General features: G+C 34.9%; 1 protein-coding gene across 3 annotated transcripts; it reads right to left on the minus strand.

Annotated features, from left to right (window-relative positions):
• Window positions 1-660: 660 nt before the first annotated feature.
• On the minus strand, window positions 661-15991 carry LOC138691997 (zinc finger protein OZF-like). Of its 3 annotated transcripts, XR_011329997.1 has the most exons (6): window positions 15887-15991; window positions 14781-14878; window positions 11849-11986; window positions 9600-9673; window positions 3950-5703; window positions 1976-2103 (listed from the first exon to the last, which is right to left on the minus strand). XR_011329997.1 is itself a non-coding variant. In XM_069814735.1 (5 exons), the coding sequence occupies exons 1-5, from the start codon at window positions 15921-15923 to the stop codon at window positions 1287-1289; spliced, it is 1164 nt and encodes a 387-aa protein (XP_069670836.1). In that variant the 5' UTR covers window positions 15924-15991; the 3' UTR covers window positions 661-1286. The 3 variants fall into 3 exon arrangements, 2 of the variants coding, with proteins under 2 accessions (XP_069670836.1, XP_069670835.1); XM_069814735.1 differs by lacking the exon at window positions 3950-5703 and having other exon boundaries at window positions 661-2103; XM_069814734.1 differs by lacking the exon at window positions 1976-2103 and having other exon boundaries at window positions 3713-5703.
• Between the last annotated feature and the right edge of the window lie 2266 nt (window positions 15992-18257).

The following is an 18257-nucleotide window of genomic DNA, read 5'->3' on the forward strand; positions in this document are numbered from 1 at the left end:
GTCAATAACCTCACGGAAAGCAGTTATGAAGAGTTGCTTTTCTACCAAACGAAAAAATGTCACAGTCTGTTCACACTTTCATAAACTCCAGTGATATCAGTCTCAGGAGGCCAGTTTTTATGTTTTGCCAAATTCAGGTCATTTGCAAGTACATTCAATTGTTCATCACTTAGCGAGAAAAAATTTCAATTGGTGACACTGAAAATTGACTAGATAAGTAGCATTTCCTGAGAGTAACTTCACTTTCATACAACAGAGTGCATTCTCTGTCTGTCTGCATAGAGAAAAAAGGTCGACTGATCACATCACATTCCGTTTTTTTTAACATAGTGTATTTCTGTTTAATGAAAGCCTACTTTAAATTGAAATTTACTCGAATATTGTAGCTATCCGATAAAAATACAGAAATGTTTCATTGAATTACACTTTTACTACGTCATACTTCTTTTGACCAATAAAACGGTACGAAAGGACGTCTTTCAACCAATCATGGCTGCTTATCGCACAATTTTATCGGTTCCCTAGCATTTGTTTGTTTGTTTGCCAAACTGCAAATTCTTTACGGTACTATAAAACATGCTCTGCGATCGTAATTTGTTTCCCGCTTTGATAGTGGCTCCGTTCAAACATTTTGGTGAAAGTAACTTTAGTGAAATAAAATTTTAGTAAGTCAATATCTATTTTATTGTATTAGAGTATTTTATTTCTTCTGATCTTTATATACTTTCTCCTGTTTTTATCACCTTCCTACCATTTGTTCCTTTATTTGCCAACATTTCAAAATGCAAATTCTTTATGGTACTATAAAACATGCTTTGCGATCGTCATTTGTTTACTCCAAAGACAGTCAACTGAAAATGGCGGCTCCGTTCAAACGTTTTGGTGAACGTAACATTAGTTAAATAGAATTTCAGTAAGTCAATTAATATTTTATTGTATTAAAGTACTTTTTCTTCTAATTATATATATTTTCTTCTAATCGTGTAATAATTAAATCCCACTCGAATTTTGATTTTCTCTAGATAAATATTTAGCTAGAATTAAAAGGTTATTTATATTGTTAGTGAAGTACAACTGAAATTTTAGTCAGAACTGCGTTCTGGTCCATTCTGACCTAACTACAGTTCTATACATAAAAACGGGCCTGTGAGATGCCTGCAATTATAAAGCATTTTCTATATTTTTTGGAATTCTCATAGCTTTCCGCTAGTGAGTGTATGTAAACTGAATCAAAAAGATAATGACTGGAAGAAACATATCACATTGATAATGCATTTGAATAGCTTCTAGCTAATATGCGTACGTACATGATCTCCGAGGGTTCCCAACCTTGAGAAACATTTCCCACAACTATCACACTTGAACGGCTTGTCGCCAGTGTGCGAGCCTACATGGCGTCTGAGAGTTGCTGATCTTGCAAAACATTTCCCACACAAATTGCATTTAAACGGTTTGTCGCCCGTGTGCGTGCGTACATGGTGTCGCAGAGTCGCTGAATGCGAGAAACAATTGCCACAAACATCGCATGTGAATGGTTTGTCGCCTGTGTGTGTCCGTACATGGTCTTTGAGACTTCCCGATCGCGGGAAACATTTCCCACAGACATCGCATTTGAATGGCTTGTCGCCGGTGTGTGTTCGGAAATGATCTTTTAGATTTCCCGGTTTTGAGAAACAGTTCCCACAAATATGGCATATGAAAGGCCTCTCGGACGAGTGAGTGCGTAGGTGTTCTTTAAAATTTGCCAAATTTGAGATATATTTCCCGCAGATATCACATTTGAATGGCTTCCCACCTGTGTGCAAACGCACATGGGCTTTTAGATATCTTGATTTAGTGAAACATTTCCCACAGATGTAACATTTGAATGTACTTACGCCCTCGTGAATACGGATATGCTCCCTGAGACTGTGCAGAGTCGATAACAACTTGCCACACGTATCACACTTAAATGACTTCGTCCCTGTATTCCTGTGCTTCTGTGACTCCAAGGTCTTCTGGATACGAGCTGTACTTCCACATGCAGGATTCTCTGAGGAGACACAATTCTCAGGGCCTGGGTTCTTCAAGTTCTGCGTTTCATTTCCGTAAGTATGCAAAATGCTGCAAGGACAGAAAATAAAATATACGTCAACATACAGTACAATGAATTAAGTGCATATATGAGGACTTTGCATACATGATCAGGTCAAGGTTTGCAATATTTATAACCCATTGACAAATTTTTAGTAAAGATTTGCAATATTTATAACCCATGTGATTAGTTTTTAGTAAAGATTTGCAATATTTATAACCCAAGTGATTAATTTTAGTAAAGATTTGCAATATTTATAACCCGTGTGATTAATTTTTAGTAAAGATTTGCAATATTTATAACCCATGTGATTAATTTTTAGTAAAGATTTGCAATACTTATAACCCATGTGATTAATTTTCAGTAAAGATTTGCAATATTTATAATCCATGTGATTAATTTTTAGTAAAGATTTGCAGTATTTATAACCCATGTGATTAATTTTTAATAACGATTTGCAATATTTATAACCCACGTGATTAATTTTTAGTAAAGATTTGCAATATTTATAACCCAAGTGATTAATTTTAGTAAAGATTTGCAATATTTATAACCTATGTAATTAATTTTCAGTAAAGAGTTGCAATATTTATAACCCATGTGATTAATTTTTAGCAAAGATTTGCAATATTTATAACACATGTGATTAATTTTTAGTAAAGATTTGCAATATTTATAACCCATGTGATTAATTTTTAGCAAAGATTTGCAATATTTATAACACATGTGATTAATTTTTAGTAAAGATTTGCAATATTAATAATCCATGTGATTAATTTTTAATAAAGATTTGCAATATTTATAACCCACGAGATTAATTTTAGTAAAGATTTGCAATATTTATAAACCATGTGATTAACTTTTAGTAAAGATTTGCAATATTTATAACCCATGTGATTAATTTTTAGTACACAATGGATCCCAGGGTTGCCAGATGTCCCAATTTGGCGGGACATGTCCCGATTTTCATATAAAAATCTCGAGTCCAGCTTCGATTCCAGGCGGGATGCAAAAAGTCCCTCCATTAGAAAATTAACATCAGTTGTATATTTTTATTGTTATGTAATAACTGAAGAGTCCACTGCAAGAATGATGGATGTTACTTTCTTGTCGAAAATGAACCAAGACTGTCAATGCATAGCTTAAGACATATTGAATGTATATAGAGAGATCTATGGCATTAACACTGATAGTCATTGTCCAGTAATGATCGGAAAATCACAGTTAATCTTTGAGCGCTAAGCATATCAAACTTTCAATTGCTTCTCCTGGAAAATGTATTCCAAATGACATCCATCATTCTTGCAGTGGACTCTTCAACTATTTTCGACTCGGCCTAAATAATAATTACATTAAATTTAAATTAATATTTCAACAATGTAGCATTGCACATTGAAAAAAACTAATATTTTGGCAAGTGTAAGCTTTGTGATAGCGAATTCAGTTGTGAATATAATATTTCTGAACATTTAAAAAGAGACGTTCATCAGAAATTCGTAGCACAGAGAATAGAAAAGAAGTTTGTTGAAAATGCTAAATTACAGAGATAAATATGTATATAAGCTCTGAATTTAGCTATAAATTAATTTTATGTCACTGTAATCAACGAAAAACTTTGAAATTTAAACATTGTGTCACATGTGATGGTATCTTATGGAATTTCTGTTTTACAGTTAATAATAGACAGCTGGGGAAATCTATCAGACAGAATTACCATTAAGTCATTGAGTTAATAATAATTTGGTATAACATATTATTGTCACAAGCCTTTCAGAAAGACGCCAGATAAATGTGGTGCAACTTACAGCCCAGATAAATATTGTTTTGCGCTTGGAAACCTGTACCTACAATATTTTTTTATTAAAAGCAACTTACTCTAAAATACCCGTAACCGCTGTTCCTCTATCAAAGTGAGAGTCCAAGTTTCACAACCATATGTAAGCCCTGAAACCTTCAAACCACACTTTCTCGACTTGCATTTTGGCGATGTATAATGTTTCTATTTAGTTTGAGAGACCGTTCACAACATCCACCATGCTCCATATTCATCACTGTTTAATTATAAAGTCTTTCCATAAACGAGAGTTAAGTATGGTATCCTTTACGTAAATAAACACCAAAAAGAAAATTCTTAAACTTTCGAAAAATAAAGAGATTGTGCTTTAAAACTAGAACTAATTATCGTAGAGATTTGAAGATGTTCTTTGTCTTCCATCCAATAGAAAAGGTTCAGTACACGTACATTTGTTCACATGCGGAGACTACTTGTATGGATTGATGATTAAAATCAGATTTCGTTTCACTGGCACATTTCTGAACTACTGCATTTCAATTGGTTTTTCTTCGTGTGCGTATAAGCATGACGTCTCAGGTGTCCCGATACGCGAAAACACTTCCCACACACGTGACATTTGAAGGGTTTTTCGCCAGTATGACGACGTACATGAACTTTCAAGGTTCCAGATTCCGTGAAACACTTCCCACACACATTGCATTTGAAAGGTCTCTCGCCGGTGTGTTGACGTTCATGTGTTCTTAAAGACCCGGACTGCGTAAAACATTTCCCACACACGCCGCATTTGTATGGTTTTTCACCTGTATGTTGACGTAAATGAAATCGTAAGGTTCCGGACTGCGAGAAACTTTTTCCACAGACATCACATTTAAACGGTTTCTCGCCAGTGTGTAGGCGTCGATGAGCTGTCAGCTGCCCCAGATAAATAAAATTCTTCCCACAGATATCGCAAATGATCGATTTGCCGCCCGTATGAGAGCGTGCATGTGATTTTAGCTGTCCCAAACCTGAGAAACACTTTCCACATACATCACACTGCAAACGTTTATCGGTATTGTGCTCACGTGCGTGAATTTTGAGATATCGCCACTGAGAGAAACATCTACCGCACACGCCGCATTTTAATTCCCTCTCTTCAGCATGGATGAGTACGTGTCTTTTCAGAATCCCCGAATCCGCAAAACCCTTTCCACAAACAACACATTTGAATGGCTTTTCGCCTGTATGCGTCAGTACATGCCGTTTCAAATTAGTCGAATACGAGTAGCTCTTTTCACAGACGTCGCACTTGAACGGTTTTTCTCCAGTATGATGGCGCTCGTGACTTTTTAAATGGCCAGACTGGGAAAACCTCCTTCCGCAGACACCGCATCTGAAAGGCTTTTCACCTGTGTGCACCAGAGAGTGTTTTTTCAGACTACATGAATACGAAAAACATTTCCCACAAACATCGCATCGGAAAGGCTTCTCGCCACTATGTTTGAGCATATGCCTTTTCAAACTTAACGAATACGAAAAACACTTTTCACAAGTATCGCACTTGAACTGCTTCTCACCTGTATCACTCCGCAACTGGCTTGCGGGAGATATTGAACTTTCTGAAACCGTGCCAGAAATATTACACTTGTTTGGGCTTCCACCCGTTTTATTGGGAATAGAACACTTGGTCCTGTTGTCTTGAGTTTGTGTGAACAGTTTGTCGTAATTTTGATATTCGACAGAACTTTCGCAGACATCTGAGGAAATAAAATCCTTGGGAATTTGACCCATAGTCACGTGTGCCTTTATAACATTGTTGCACTCTCCTGACACATTGTCGTCGGTAATAGCGATGCTAGAATGAAAATATATCGTCAGTCTAAGCAATAATCATAATAGTAAAGCATCCATTTCATAAAATTATAATAAAATTAATGAGATTTATAGAACCGAAGCCTATAAAGACAGGTCCACAAAAAACTGGGAATGAGAACGGGAAGCGGAGGGCGTGAACGTAAAGATTTTTGATTCACAAAAAAACGAGAACGGAAACGATTATCCCTGTCAATATGCATATCGATAATACGTAAAGCCGATATTACGCATTCTGATGTTATTTGTGTGTGATTGACCAATGACGTTCTCTCATTAATACAAGCCAGCCAACATAAACACAGATCAACCAACTTTAAAAACAAGACGCAGAATATTAAGAATTCAATTCACGTGGGATTCTGGTCACTTCCATACGTAGCATACATTGAAAGTGAATTCTCACGGCTTCCTTACAATATACAACCAAATATGTTTAATATTAGACAAAGAATCTAGCAGGCTGTGATGGGAAACTAGAAGGACAAAGTTCCGTTCCAGTGTCCGGGCTCCAGCGAGCTTCTGGTTAATTGTGAACGTTCACATTTAAATACACACACATATATATATATATATATATATATATATATATATATTAACAATTTTTCCTTTCTAGTTAACGTTTCCATTCCCGATTTATTGTGCACCAGGCCTAACAGCTTTAAGGTCCTTGGTGACCCTATCGAACTTCCCTCATTTCGATTCCATATGAAGGGAAGACAAAGGCGCAGCGAAATTATTATCGTTGTTATTGAGAATTTTAACGCAAGTATTATCCTCAAATACCTTACTATAATAATACCGGACAGTTGTATACTAGCAGCATTAGCTTGAGTGCGAAAAATCGCGGACCTGACATCTAGCGCAGAGGGATAAAATTACGTCCACATATACAAATATTAACATAGCGAGATTCGGACTATTGTTTAAAACGTGAGTTACTAATGAGGAATTATATATGAAACACTTAAGAAATGTTGAATAATATTAGATGTAAAATTATTATCTTATATCAAAGCTGCAAATTATGAGAAATATTGCATACTTCGTATTACTTTCCGTAATTAATTGTTACATATTTTTTCTTTGGTTTACCGAGACAAAATCAATTCTGACATTAGGAATGAATTTACAGTAATGTTTTATATACGCATTGCTGACAACTGCAAAGATAAAATTGATAGTAATCTGATGCTTGTAATAATTAGTAAAGGCATGTGGACAACAATAAAACTTAATTTGATAAAACCTTAAAATCCAATACATTTTAATTTCTATTTATTTATTAGGTCTAAATAAAAAAAAACTAATTTGTATTTTTCTATCAACACAAAGACGAAGGAATTAGGCCTACTAAAGAATGTTGTTGACTCACGTTTTATGAACTGTCGGAAATCGAAAGTACGATTTGGAGCAATTTGTAATGCTGCAATTGTCACAATTATAAACAGCACATATACACCCTGACATTTAACACTAGTACTAATTCATAAAACTATTAACAAATTAACTAGCCCAGCAACAATATACATTGCAGTTGATTACAGCTTGGTTCGCGAGTATCTCCATCCCGGCAGGTAGGTAGCAGCACCATCGTCGTTCGCACGTAAAACTGCTAGCTGTCCGGTATTATTATAGTAAGGTATTTGTTATCCTCACCGATGTGGATGACACTGAGGGTTGCTGTCCATGTGGAAGTTACGTAACACAAGAATAATAAATATAAACAATTCTTCAAGAAATTAAATCAACCAACAAACCTCAGCGACAAGAATTTGCAACTGAGATCAGATTCTAGAATGCCTTAAGAAAGGTCAGGATTTCCTCCACTCATGCTATATTTCCTGAAAAGGCAACTTTTTATCTGTCGTGAAAGTTAACCCGCACAATGTTCGAATATGGGACTCTGAAAACCCTCCGAACAGTCATGGAGCATATTCGACATAGCACTGAACTACTTTCATCGGGTTGAAACATTATCATTAGTCGACTAAATGTATGGTGTGCTATTATAAAGAATATAATTGGATGTTTTCTTTTTATTGTGAATACTGTAACAGCACCTCTATACCCGGACATGCTAGATGAATATGTACATGAACGTCTCAGCATAATCTTCTAACAAGATAGTTTGCTTCATATATGTCAAAAATAAAAATTGTAAGGTGTGATGTCCGGACTGCGTGGAGGCCCTCCTAATTAAGGTAATTAAAACAGTCCCAACATACCTATATAATTCCGTTTCGTTTAAGTACACCACGCAAAGAACAATGGGACTATTACATTAAATCTGGCAGGAACATACCACATATATACGCTCAAGTTCGAAAAAATCACGGAGGATTCATTAGCTCATATTTTTAAGTACTGCTGATGGCCGTATGCCGAAATATTAAAAGTGTTCTGATTTCTGAACATTATACGATCTAAAAAAATACTCGTCACTGTCAATTTAATCATGAAAATCGGCAGGTAATTCAATATTTTGCGATTACTACATGGGCAGATAGCATGTAACAATTGAAGGAGTTAAAAAGTGGACATTTTGAAAGCTCTATGTAAAGTTGCTTTTGAAAGTGTTATAATTGTCGAGTTCTCCAATTCACTGCGGGCTAAAGCAAGGAGATGCACTATCTCCTTTACTTTTTAACTTTCCTGTAGAATATGCCATTTGGAAAGTCCAGGATAACAGAAATGATTTGGAATTGAAAGGGTTACACCAGCTGCTTGTCTATGCAGATGAATATATATGTTAGGAGAAAATCCACTTAAACTATTAGGGAAAACACGGGAATTTTACTGGAAGCAAGTATAGAGATGAGTCTGGAAAAAAATCCCCAAAATAAAAAATACAAGTAGGTATATCATTATGTCTCGTGACCAGAACATTGTACGAAATGGAAATATAAAAATTTAAAATTTATCCTTTGAAAAGGAAAAGTTCAAATATCTTGGAGCAACAGTAAGAAATATAAATGTACATGTGGGAGGAAATTAAACGTACAATAAATATGGAAAATATCTGTTATTATTCGGATGAGAAGCTTTTGTCATCCAGTCCGATCTCAAAAAATGTCGAATTTTAGAATTTATAAAACAGTTATATTACCGGTTGTTCTTTATGGTTGTAAAACTTGGACTCCCACTTTGTGAGAGGAACAGAGGTTAAGGGTGTTTGAGATTACGATAATTAGGACAATATTTGGGGCTAAGAGGGATGAAGTTACAGGAGAATGGAGAAAGTTACACAACACAGAACTGCACGCATTGTATTCTTCACCTGACATAATTAGAAACATTAAATCCAGACGCTTGAGATGGGCAGGGCATGTAGCACGTAAGGGCGAATTCAGAAATGCATATAGAGTGTTAGTTGGGAGGTCAGGGGAAAAAAAAGACCTTTCGGGAAGCCGAGACGTAGATGGGAGGATAATATTAAAAGAATTTGAGGGAGGTGGGGTATGATGATAGAGACTGGATTAATCTTGCAGAGGACAGGGACCGATGGCGGGCTTATGTGAGGGCGGCAATGAACCTATGGATTATCTAAAAGCAGTAAGTACTGTAAGTAAGTATAAATATGGAGTATATTTACATATTAATTTTTATGGACTGCGAAATGTAACTTGTGGATGATCTTTGCTGAACATTCATCTTGTATACAATCGTTACCATAGAATGGATTTCTGCCTGTCCTTTGTTTTTAATACCAACGCCAGGAAAACTTGGGCAGTTAAGTTTTTATTTGCTGTGGTAATTTTGCTGTACCATAATATAATTAAGGAAAATCCGCCCGTAATAGTAGGCACCTCATCAATAAAAATATTTAATAAAGTAATAAAACAAAGGACAAAATGGAGTCTTGCGCACTACGCTCACCTTTCAGCTATAATCTCGTTCTCCTGTGTTGTTACTTCCAGCTTTAGCTCTTCCTTTACTGTGTGCAACTGTTCCTGAAGGAGGAAAGCAGAGAAAACACAAAAAGTGTATAAATTTACTGAATAAATAGTCCATCTTTTTCCGGTACAATACATCTACATTTAAATCCCTCAGAATCTAAGTAAAATGTCTAGTAAGAGATTATATTTCTTAGGAAACATTTTCATAAAGTTCTTTGGTTCCCTACAACTTAAAAGTGAAACTAACAGTTGTTGCAGAGATTAACTGTGAACCAACATTTCGTCAGTCATTTTCGTGGAATCCACTTCGATGTGATAATATTAAAGAGTTAATTGCATTAATAATTTTTCGTTTGTTTTGTCTAATTTCTTCAAATATCTTGCAGCAGCAGTAACAAATATAAATGATACTCGGGAGGAAATTAAACACAGAATAAATATTGAAAATGCCTGTTATTATTCGGTTCAGAAGCTTTTGTCATCCAATCTGCTGTCAAAAAACCTAAGAGTTAGAATTTATAAAACAAGTTACAATATCGGTTGTTCTGTATGACTGTGAAATTTGGCTATTCACTTTGAGAAAGGAACAGAGGTTAAGGGTGTTTGAGAATACGGTTCTTATGAAAATATTTGGAGCTAAGAGGGATGAAGTTACAGGAGAATGGAGAAAGTTACAGAATGCAGAACTGCACGCATTGTATTCTTCATCTCATATAATGAGGAAGACGTTTGAGATGGGCAGGGCTTGTAGCATGTATAGGCGAATCCAGAAATGCATACAGTATAGAAAGTTAGTTGGAAGGCTGGAGGGAAATACCTTTGGGAATGCCGAGACGTAGATGGGAGAATAATATTAAAATGGATTTGAGGGAGGTGGGGTATGATTGTAGAGACTGGAATAATCTTGCTTAGGATAGAGCCCAATGGCGGGCTTATGTGAGGGTGGAAATGAACCTCCGGGTTTCTTTAAAGCCATAAGTGATTAAGTAATTTATTGTAGTCCATACGTCTTACGTAAATATTGTAGGTTCGAGATGAACAAGTGAAAAGTTATAAATAAATACAAGCTTTGTTTCAAGATAGCTTAGAATCGATTCTGAATTGCCTGCTCATGCACAGTATCTCAATATACGTTCCACGAAGCCTTGAACTAATTCTGAACTGAGTCTGAACTTGCAATTTCCTGTTGCAACATACTTTGGAACTCATTCAGAACGAGTGAAATTGGTTTTCGATTAAGAATTATGAACTGCTAACACATGCGCAGATGGTTTAATCTTAAATTGAGGTTAAAGAACTTCGAGATTGGGCAGGTTGAAACTATAAAATAATCGATCACGAGTGATTTGGAAAGTGATACTTAGTGATATATTTTATAAATATTTAAGTAAGTAAGATGAATATAATTTTAATCTGAGAAGAAACTCACAAGTCAGAAGGCCATGAAAGAACAGTTCGAGAAAGTTTTCAACAACGTGAAATCCCAAGCTTGTTCTGACAACGTACTCTACTAGTGCATGAATCGAAAGACGTTCGATATGAGTTCGTAACGAGTTCTGAATTGCTCATGGGAACAAACGTACGAGTGTGGAGAAATATTGTTGATTGTGATCGTCAAGAACATATTATTTGCAGATGATCAAGTAATATGATAGAAACAGTTCACTATTAACAACATACAAACTGAATAAATAAAACAGAACCATATAGGATGAAAAATTGAACCAAAATATAAGGCACAATGGCTTTTAAGGACAAATACTAGTATAGTACACGTTAAATAATCTAACACATGATTTTTCGCGAAGTACATTACAAAACAAAAGGAAAAAACTATGTTTACATATATATATATATATATTTTTTTTCACGATGTATATATTTCATTTCTGAAATTCGTATGACTGAAGTTCGCTGAAACTATTTTATTTTGTGCATATGCATAGATGTCAAGGATAACAACATTTATTAATAACACATTTCAATGAAGGCACTATTATTAAAATTGCTTTCTGACACTAATGGTCATATTTATATATTGCAGAACATGCTGCGGTTATTGTTGTCTAGTAAGAAAAAGAAAATGGAATATAACAATATTTCGAAGAAAATTATTATAAAAACTACAGGAAAAAAATAATTTCTTATCCATAATTGCAACACCAAACTATCACATTCAAACTTGTATAAGTATTGAAAGACATGGTGCACCATATGATCTCCACTCACCTCAACTTCACACTTTATCATGGGAACATTAATTGTCACTGGAGTTTCTGCGTCTTGCAACTCTGATGTGACATCATAGCCGAAATCCTTACATTCTGTCTTTATCTCAGTTGGGTGCAGATTCAGTAAATTGACATCCTGGACAATGTAGAGATAAAATATGTCAGTAGATTAAATTTGTAGTATTGAATATGAAGTTAAATGTTAAAATATACACTCTGGTTCTTCATACAAGGCTTGGATACTAGTTACAGTAAGGGGGAGAATTTATGAGAACAATTTGAAGTAGTATGTAGACTAGACATTTTTTAATTGTTCATTTTAACCCCTCCAGTCCTGAATTTATATTTAAAAAAAACTGGTCACATAATCATTCTGGGGATCCAAAATTCCCAAATCAAGTCTGCACAGAAAATAAAAATTTGGGGACAATTTTGACACCTGGGGCCCCAAAATTTAAAAAATTTAATTTTTAGAAATGTTTAAAAAATAATATTCTCCATTTCTATCACACTGAATTTTTCAAAATATTCAAAAGTATCGAAGACATTCCAAAATATATATACACTATAATGTACACCAGGTCTGAAAGGGGTTAAGATGCTTTTGAACTGCAATGATCTCAGAGAAATGAAGGTGATAATGCCAGGAAATGAGTCCAGAGTCCAGCACCGAAAGTTATCCAACATTTGCTATTAATAGGTTGAGGGAAAACCCCGGATACGATTAAGTACTAAGAAACCTTGTTTCCACAAGTGCCTGTGGCCCAGGCACAAGCGTGCTTAAGTCTTATCCAAGTGACTCGAGTTCGATCCTCGGACAGATCATGACGGAATTCATGGTGGAAAAAGCAGACATTGCAGTGTTTTTCTCAAGGTATTCCCGTTTCCCTCAACATTAGGCTGCGTTTACTTGTCAGCTTCTAATTTGTGCTTCGATTTATTGGTGAAGATTACTTATGTCCCAGACACTATAGGAAATTGATAAAATACCTTGAAAATGCCTTGGATTTATAGAATTGGTTAGTAGAAATTAATGTGATCACAGGGAGAGCTGTAACCCCACTCAACCTGCCCTAAATACGTACCTTACTTATAAACGAAAATCGTGGCTGAATGAAGAATAGGGTCATATTTCGTTAATGTAACAGTGGGTTTCAGTGTCGCCAACATAGTAATAATACTACACACCTAATCAAACCTAACCTAACCTTTCTCATAATCCTAAACACCTAATCAAACCTAACTTAACTTGTTATATAATACACACCTAATCAAACCTAACCTAACCTTTCTCATAATCCTAAACACCTAATCAAACCTAACTTAACTTGTTATATAATACACACCTAATCAAACCTAACCTAACCTTTCTCATAATCCTAAACACCTAATCAAACCTAACTTAACTTGTTATATAATACACACCTAATCAAACCTAACCTAACCTTTCTCATAATCCTAAACACCTAATCAAACCTAACTTAACTTGTTATATAATACACACCTAATCAAACCTAACCTAACCTTTCTCATAATCCTAAACACCTAATCAAACCTAACTTAACTTGTTATATAATACACACCTAATCAAACCTAACCTAACCTTTCTCATAATCCTAAACACCTAATCAAACCTAACTTAACTTGTTATATAATACACACCTAATCAAACCTAACCTAACCTTTCTCATAATCCTAAACACCTAATCAAACCTAACTTAACTTGTTATATAATACACACCTAATCAAACCTAACCTAACCTTTCTCATAATCCTAAACACCTAATCAAACCTAACTTAACTTGTTATATAATACACACCTAATCAAACCTAACCTAACCTTTCTCATAATACTAAACACCTAATCAAACCTAACCTCTCTCATAATACTACACACCTAATCAAAGTTAACTTAACTTGTCACATAATAGACACCTAATCAACTTAACCTAACCTCTCTCATAATACTACACACCTAACCAAACCTAACTTAACTTGTCACATAATACACACCTAATCAAACCTAATCTACGCTTTCTCATAAGACTACACACGTAATCAAACCTAACTTAATTTGTCACATAATAAACACCTAATCAAACCTAACCTAACCTTTCTCATAATACTACACATCTAATCAAACCTAACTTAACTTGTCACATAATACACACCTAATCAAACCTAACCTAACCTTTCTCATAATACTACATACCTAATCAAACCTAACTTAACTTGTCACATAATACACACCTAATTAAAACTAACCTAACCTCTCACATAATACTACACACCTTATTAAACCTAACGTAATCTGTCACATAACACTACACACCTGTAGTAACACTCATCACGTTTAGTACAATTTCGTTTGCATTTATTGCCAACCCTGCTACTCGTATCGGGAACTATCTAGTGGAAGTCAATCGCAATGCCAGAAATAAAATATGGCGACTTTCATAATAATTACATTACACCTCAAAATCTGTGCTTCAGTGACTGACCATGACAATATCTTTGAAAAATATTGGGAATTGAAATGTGTTGTGGTTGTGACAAAAGAAATGAAAATTGGTTTATAGCGCCACATTGGCAGTGATAAAAGTGTGCAATATTCGTTCAGTGGCCGGTGTATACTCTACCTTGTTCAATTTATTTACTGTATTACTGATTATATCACGATTGCATCCGTCTTCTTGGGCTATATATTTTGTACTATGGAGATCATCGTTGCACCCGTTTAATTTTGTATGATGACTGTAAACATCCAATTCTATCTAGTATGCCTCATGGTGAAATATGGTTTTTACATAATTATTGAATAAATAATAATAATAACAATAATAATAATAATAATAATAATAATAATAATAATAATAATAATAATATAAATAACGCATATATAAAATAGATGGCAATAATTTTTAATTTACCTCTGAGAATGGCTTCTTCTCCTCCGAATCTGTGTTGTCATTTGTTTCTATCGCCAATGGGTCGATCTCTGGTTCCTTCTTGATAACATCCATTACAACTGAAAGAGGCGATAAAGAAACTAAAGGCTGGTTCACAATAAACCAGACACGGAAGCGAGAACAAGAACGGAAATATTGTTAAAATAAATGTATTTAAATGTGAGCAGTCACAATAGTTGATTGTGAATGCTAAGATTTAAATACATTTATTTTAATATTATTTCCGTTTTCGTTGCCGTTTCTGGTTTATTGTGAACTAGCCTTAACTTAAATTCCGCGAAACAGTTGAATGTCATACATAGTGCATAGTAAATACCTTAGTGGAATTCGCAGCTTCCATAATAATAATCAACCGGTTTGTGTTAGGGTAATTAAATTTCACAAGATTTTGAACTCTCACATAACAAATAAAAGTAAAATTTAAAGTTTTTGTTCACTACATGGCACCAACTATGGACAGATACCTATTCCCTCATCTGAACTTGTGACAATTCTGTATCTCCTCTCGTCCAACCCACTCTAACCTTGTCACAGTTATGCTGACCTTTGTCACTAACCTATCTCATCGAACTTGTCACATTCCTGTGCCACATGTTGATTAACTATCTCATCTAACTTAACCTTTAACCAGAAATTTTGAGGGAAATATATGTTGGTGGAATATTGAACATCATGCAAAACATCTCTACGACCAGACGTTGCTACTATGTGTCGAATACGAATAATCCATGGTGCCATTATATAAATAATTACGAAATATAAATTTAGGATCTATCAGTCTAGAACACACTTGCTTCCTGACTACCTTTAAATACTAAATTATTTTTAGACTATAATTGGAGGTTAATGGAAGACAGTGAATCACATTTCTACACTTTCGGCACACGTACACTAAAACAGAGAGTTTCAATATAATACTGAGAAGTAAGTACCGATTTTCGGATGTATCTTTCATTCTAAATATTTCAAACGGACTTGGTTTAAGACAAAGTTTCATTGTGAAGAAGAGGTCTTATGTGAGCTGCATAACAATATGCAGCATTTTGTGCGAGAAGAAACGTACTTACTTAGCTGCGTTTTAAATTTCAATTTAAATAATAACATTGAGGTAAAACATTAGTACAATAACAGAAACAATGAAAGTGCTTTGAACACATAAGTACATGTTCAGCAGGAATAGAGATCAAGGTAGCCGTGATCTCCTAGTTCGTAAAGGCAGTGTTGCCAACAGACGGAAATTCGGTCAAAACTTGAAAACTGACGAATTTCAATATAGCGGACGGGAAAATGCTTTTGACGGGTAACGGGTTTTCTGTCGGAATAGTCTTTTGATTTCTTTTACCTGATCTTATTTTTAATTGTTTAATTTTTGGGGGAGCGTAGACCAATCTAACACGTCAACTGCAGAACTAGAGGCACATGTTGTGGATGAATTATTATTACAATGAAGATTGGTAAGGAAGTTGCGATTTTGCTTTTATTTGTCTTACCGTATTTATTATTTTTTTATTTTGACGGATTCTGACTTATTTCCAGGGGTTAGACTGACGGCGATACAATTTGTGTTGGCAACACTGCCTAAAGGCCAGCGCCGTAACTAAAAAAAAAAAAAAAAAAAAAAAAAAAAAGTTGAATTATCGAAATATGGTCATCACGATTTCCAAATCAAAGACACCTCAAAATAAAAGTAAAAACTAATATGCCTGAACAATGTGCAGAGTTGCCATCATTCGTTTTTCAGGAGTAGTGCCAATATCAAGTTCGAAGTGTCTATATCCATTAATAGCTGCCTACGTGTGTTGTACTCGAAATATATTCCTTTCTATACCATGCCTACAGTAGGTCTACCATTTATGTAAGATACGGGACAGAAGTGTCTCTCCCTCTCTGGCAGCGTTGCCAACCTGAACACGAGAGCGTCGGCTACAAACATCCCGAAATTTAGCTACAAAGACTGAAATTAAGCTACGCTCAAAACTTTAAGAATTTGCGTATATGTTTCATTGTTATTTGAAGTCGGAGTACGGTTATTTTTGCGGACTAGGCGACCCCTAATAAAAACTCTGCTGTGTGCCGGGAAGTTCACAAACAGAGGAACTGTCAGGTTACTGGTTTACTTTTGTTGGGTAGGCGACCCCTAATAAACCGCCTGACGGGTGTCTGCAAATTCACAAGTACAGAAATTGTCTGTTAGGTTAATAGGCGCTATTCACATAATAGGAAAATAAAACTGAAAATAGCAATGCTATCCTTGCCATAAATGCGGGTCACATTGTTCAGAATTCAATCTGTGACGCAAAGTTTCTACCGGTATGTTTTCATAACTTTAATGAGGAAGTGAGGAAATTCTGGTGGGTATTAGTATGAGAAAATAAATTTGTTAAAAGTGTTTACACATAAAATTTGAGTATTCACAGATGGTCGCTCGATCGAATCTCAATTCGGCTACATTTTGACATTCGGCTACGACCATTCTGCTACAAGCTACATGACTAAAAATCAAGCTACGTTTAGCCGAATTCGGCCACGGTTGGCAACGCTGCTCTCTGGGCTTCATTCTCAGAATTATTGTTGATTTAAACATACTAAGCTGTGCTTTTAGACCCATAAATAATAATAATAATAATAATAATAATAATAATAATAATAATAATAATAAATTGCACTACCGTAAAAAAATTTACAATATACAGACGCCTAAACCATCTAACCTAGTCTCAGTAACATAAATGACGAATTCAAATGAAATGCATAGAATACATTCCCAAATATTTCTAATGACAAATAATGCAATGAATTTGATTGGACTTCAATATTGCCTTCATTTAGTACTTCCATTTATTTTGTTTTTGTTGCTCCTAGCAGATTCCTATAGTTGTATTTAGTGCTTTCTTCCTGAGAAAAAGGTAGTGTAACTCTGTAAAATACATGATAACGGTTGGGGAGATGATTACTGTCCATTGCCCGGGAATTTTTTTTTCTATCCTTCTTTTAGTCCAACTTCAAGACTTTCAATGCATAAGAGGAGTTCAAAGAAAAATGTTAAACACATAGCCTAATTATTAACACTGTTACGGATTCAATGATGAACAATAGACAACAAAAAGGTGACGAAAATGCTCATACTTTAGTTTTTTACTTGGTTATTTAACGAGTCTGTATCAACTATTAGGCTATTTAACGTCAATAATTGGCAATAGCGAGATGATATTTGGAGAGATGAGGCCGAGGATTTGCCACAGATTATCTGACATTGAATCCACACCTGAGTACCTATTTTTTGCCTTCCTCTTGGTCTCTGCATATAATCCATGTATCTTAATGTTGTATATCTTACTTTGTTACAAATGAAGAGTTCGCGGGAAAAACGATGAATGTCACTGTTTTCTTAAGGTTGATGTCATTATCTAATTCAATGGATCACTGCGAAATGTAATG

This window comes from Periplaneta americana, chromosome 16 (assembly GCF_040183065.1).
Source record: "Periplaneta americana isolate PAMFEO1 chromosome 16, P.americana_PAMFEO1_priV1, whole genome shotgun sequence".
NCBI classification, from domain to species: domain Eukaryota; kingdom Metazoa; phylum Arthropoda; class Insecta; order Blattodea; family Blattidae; genus Periplaneta; species Periplaneta americana.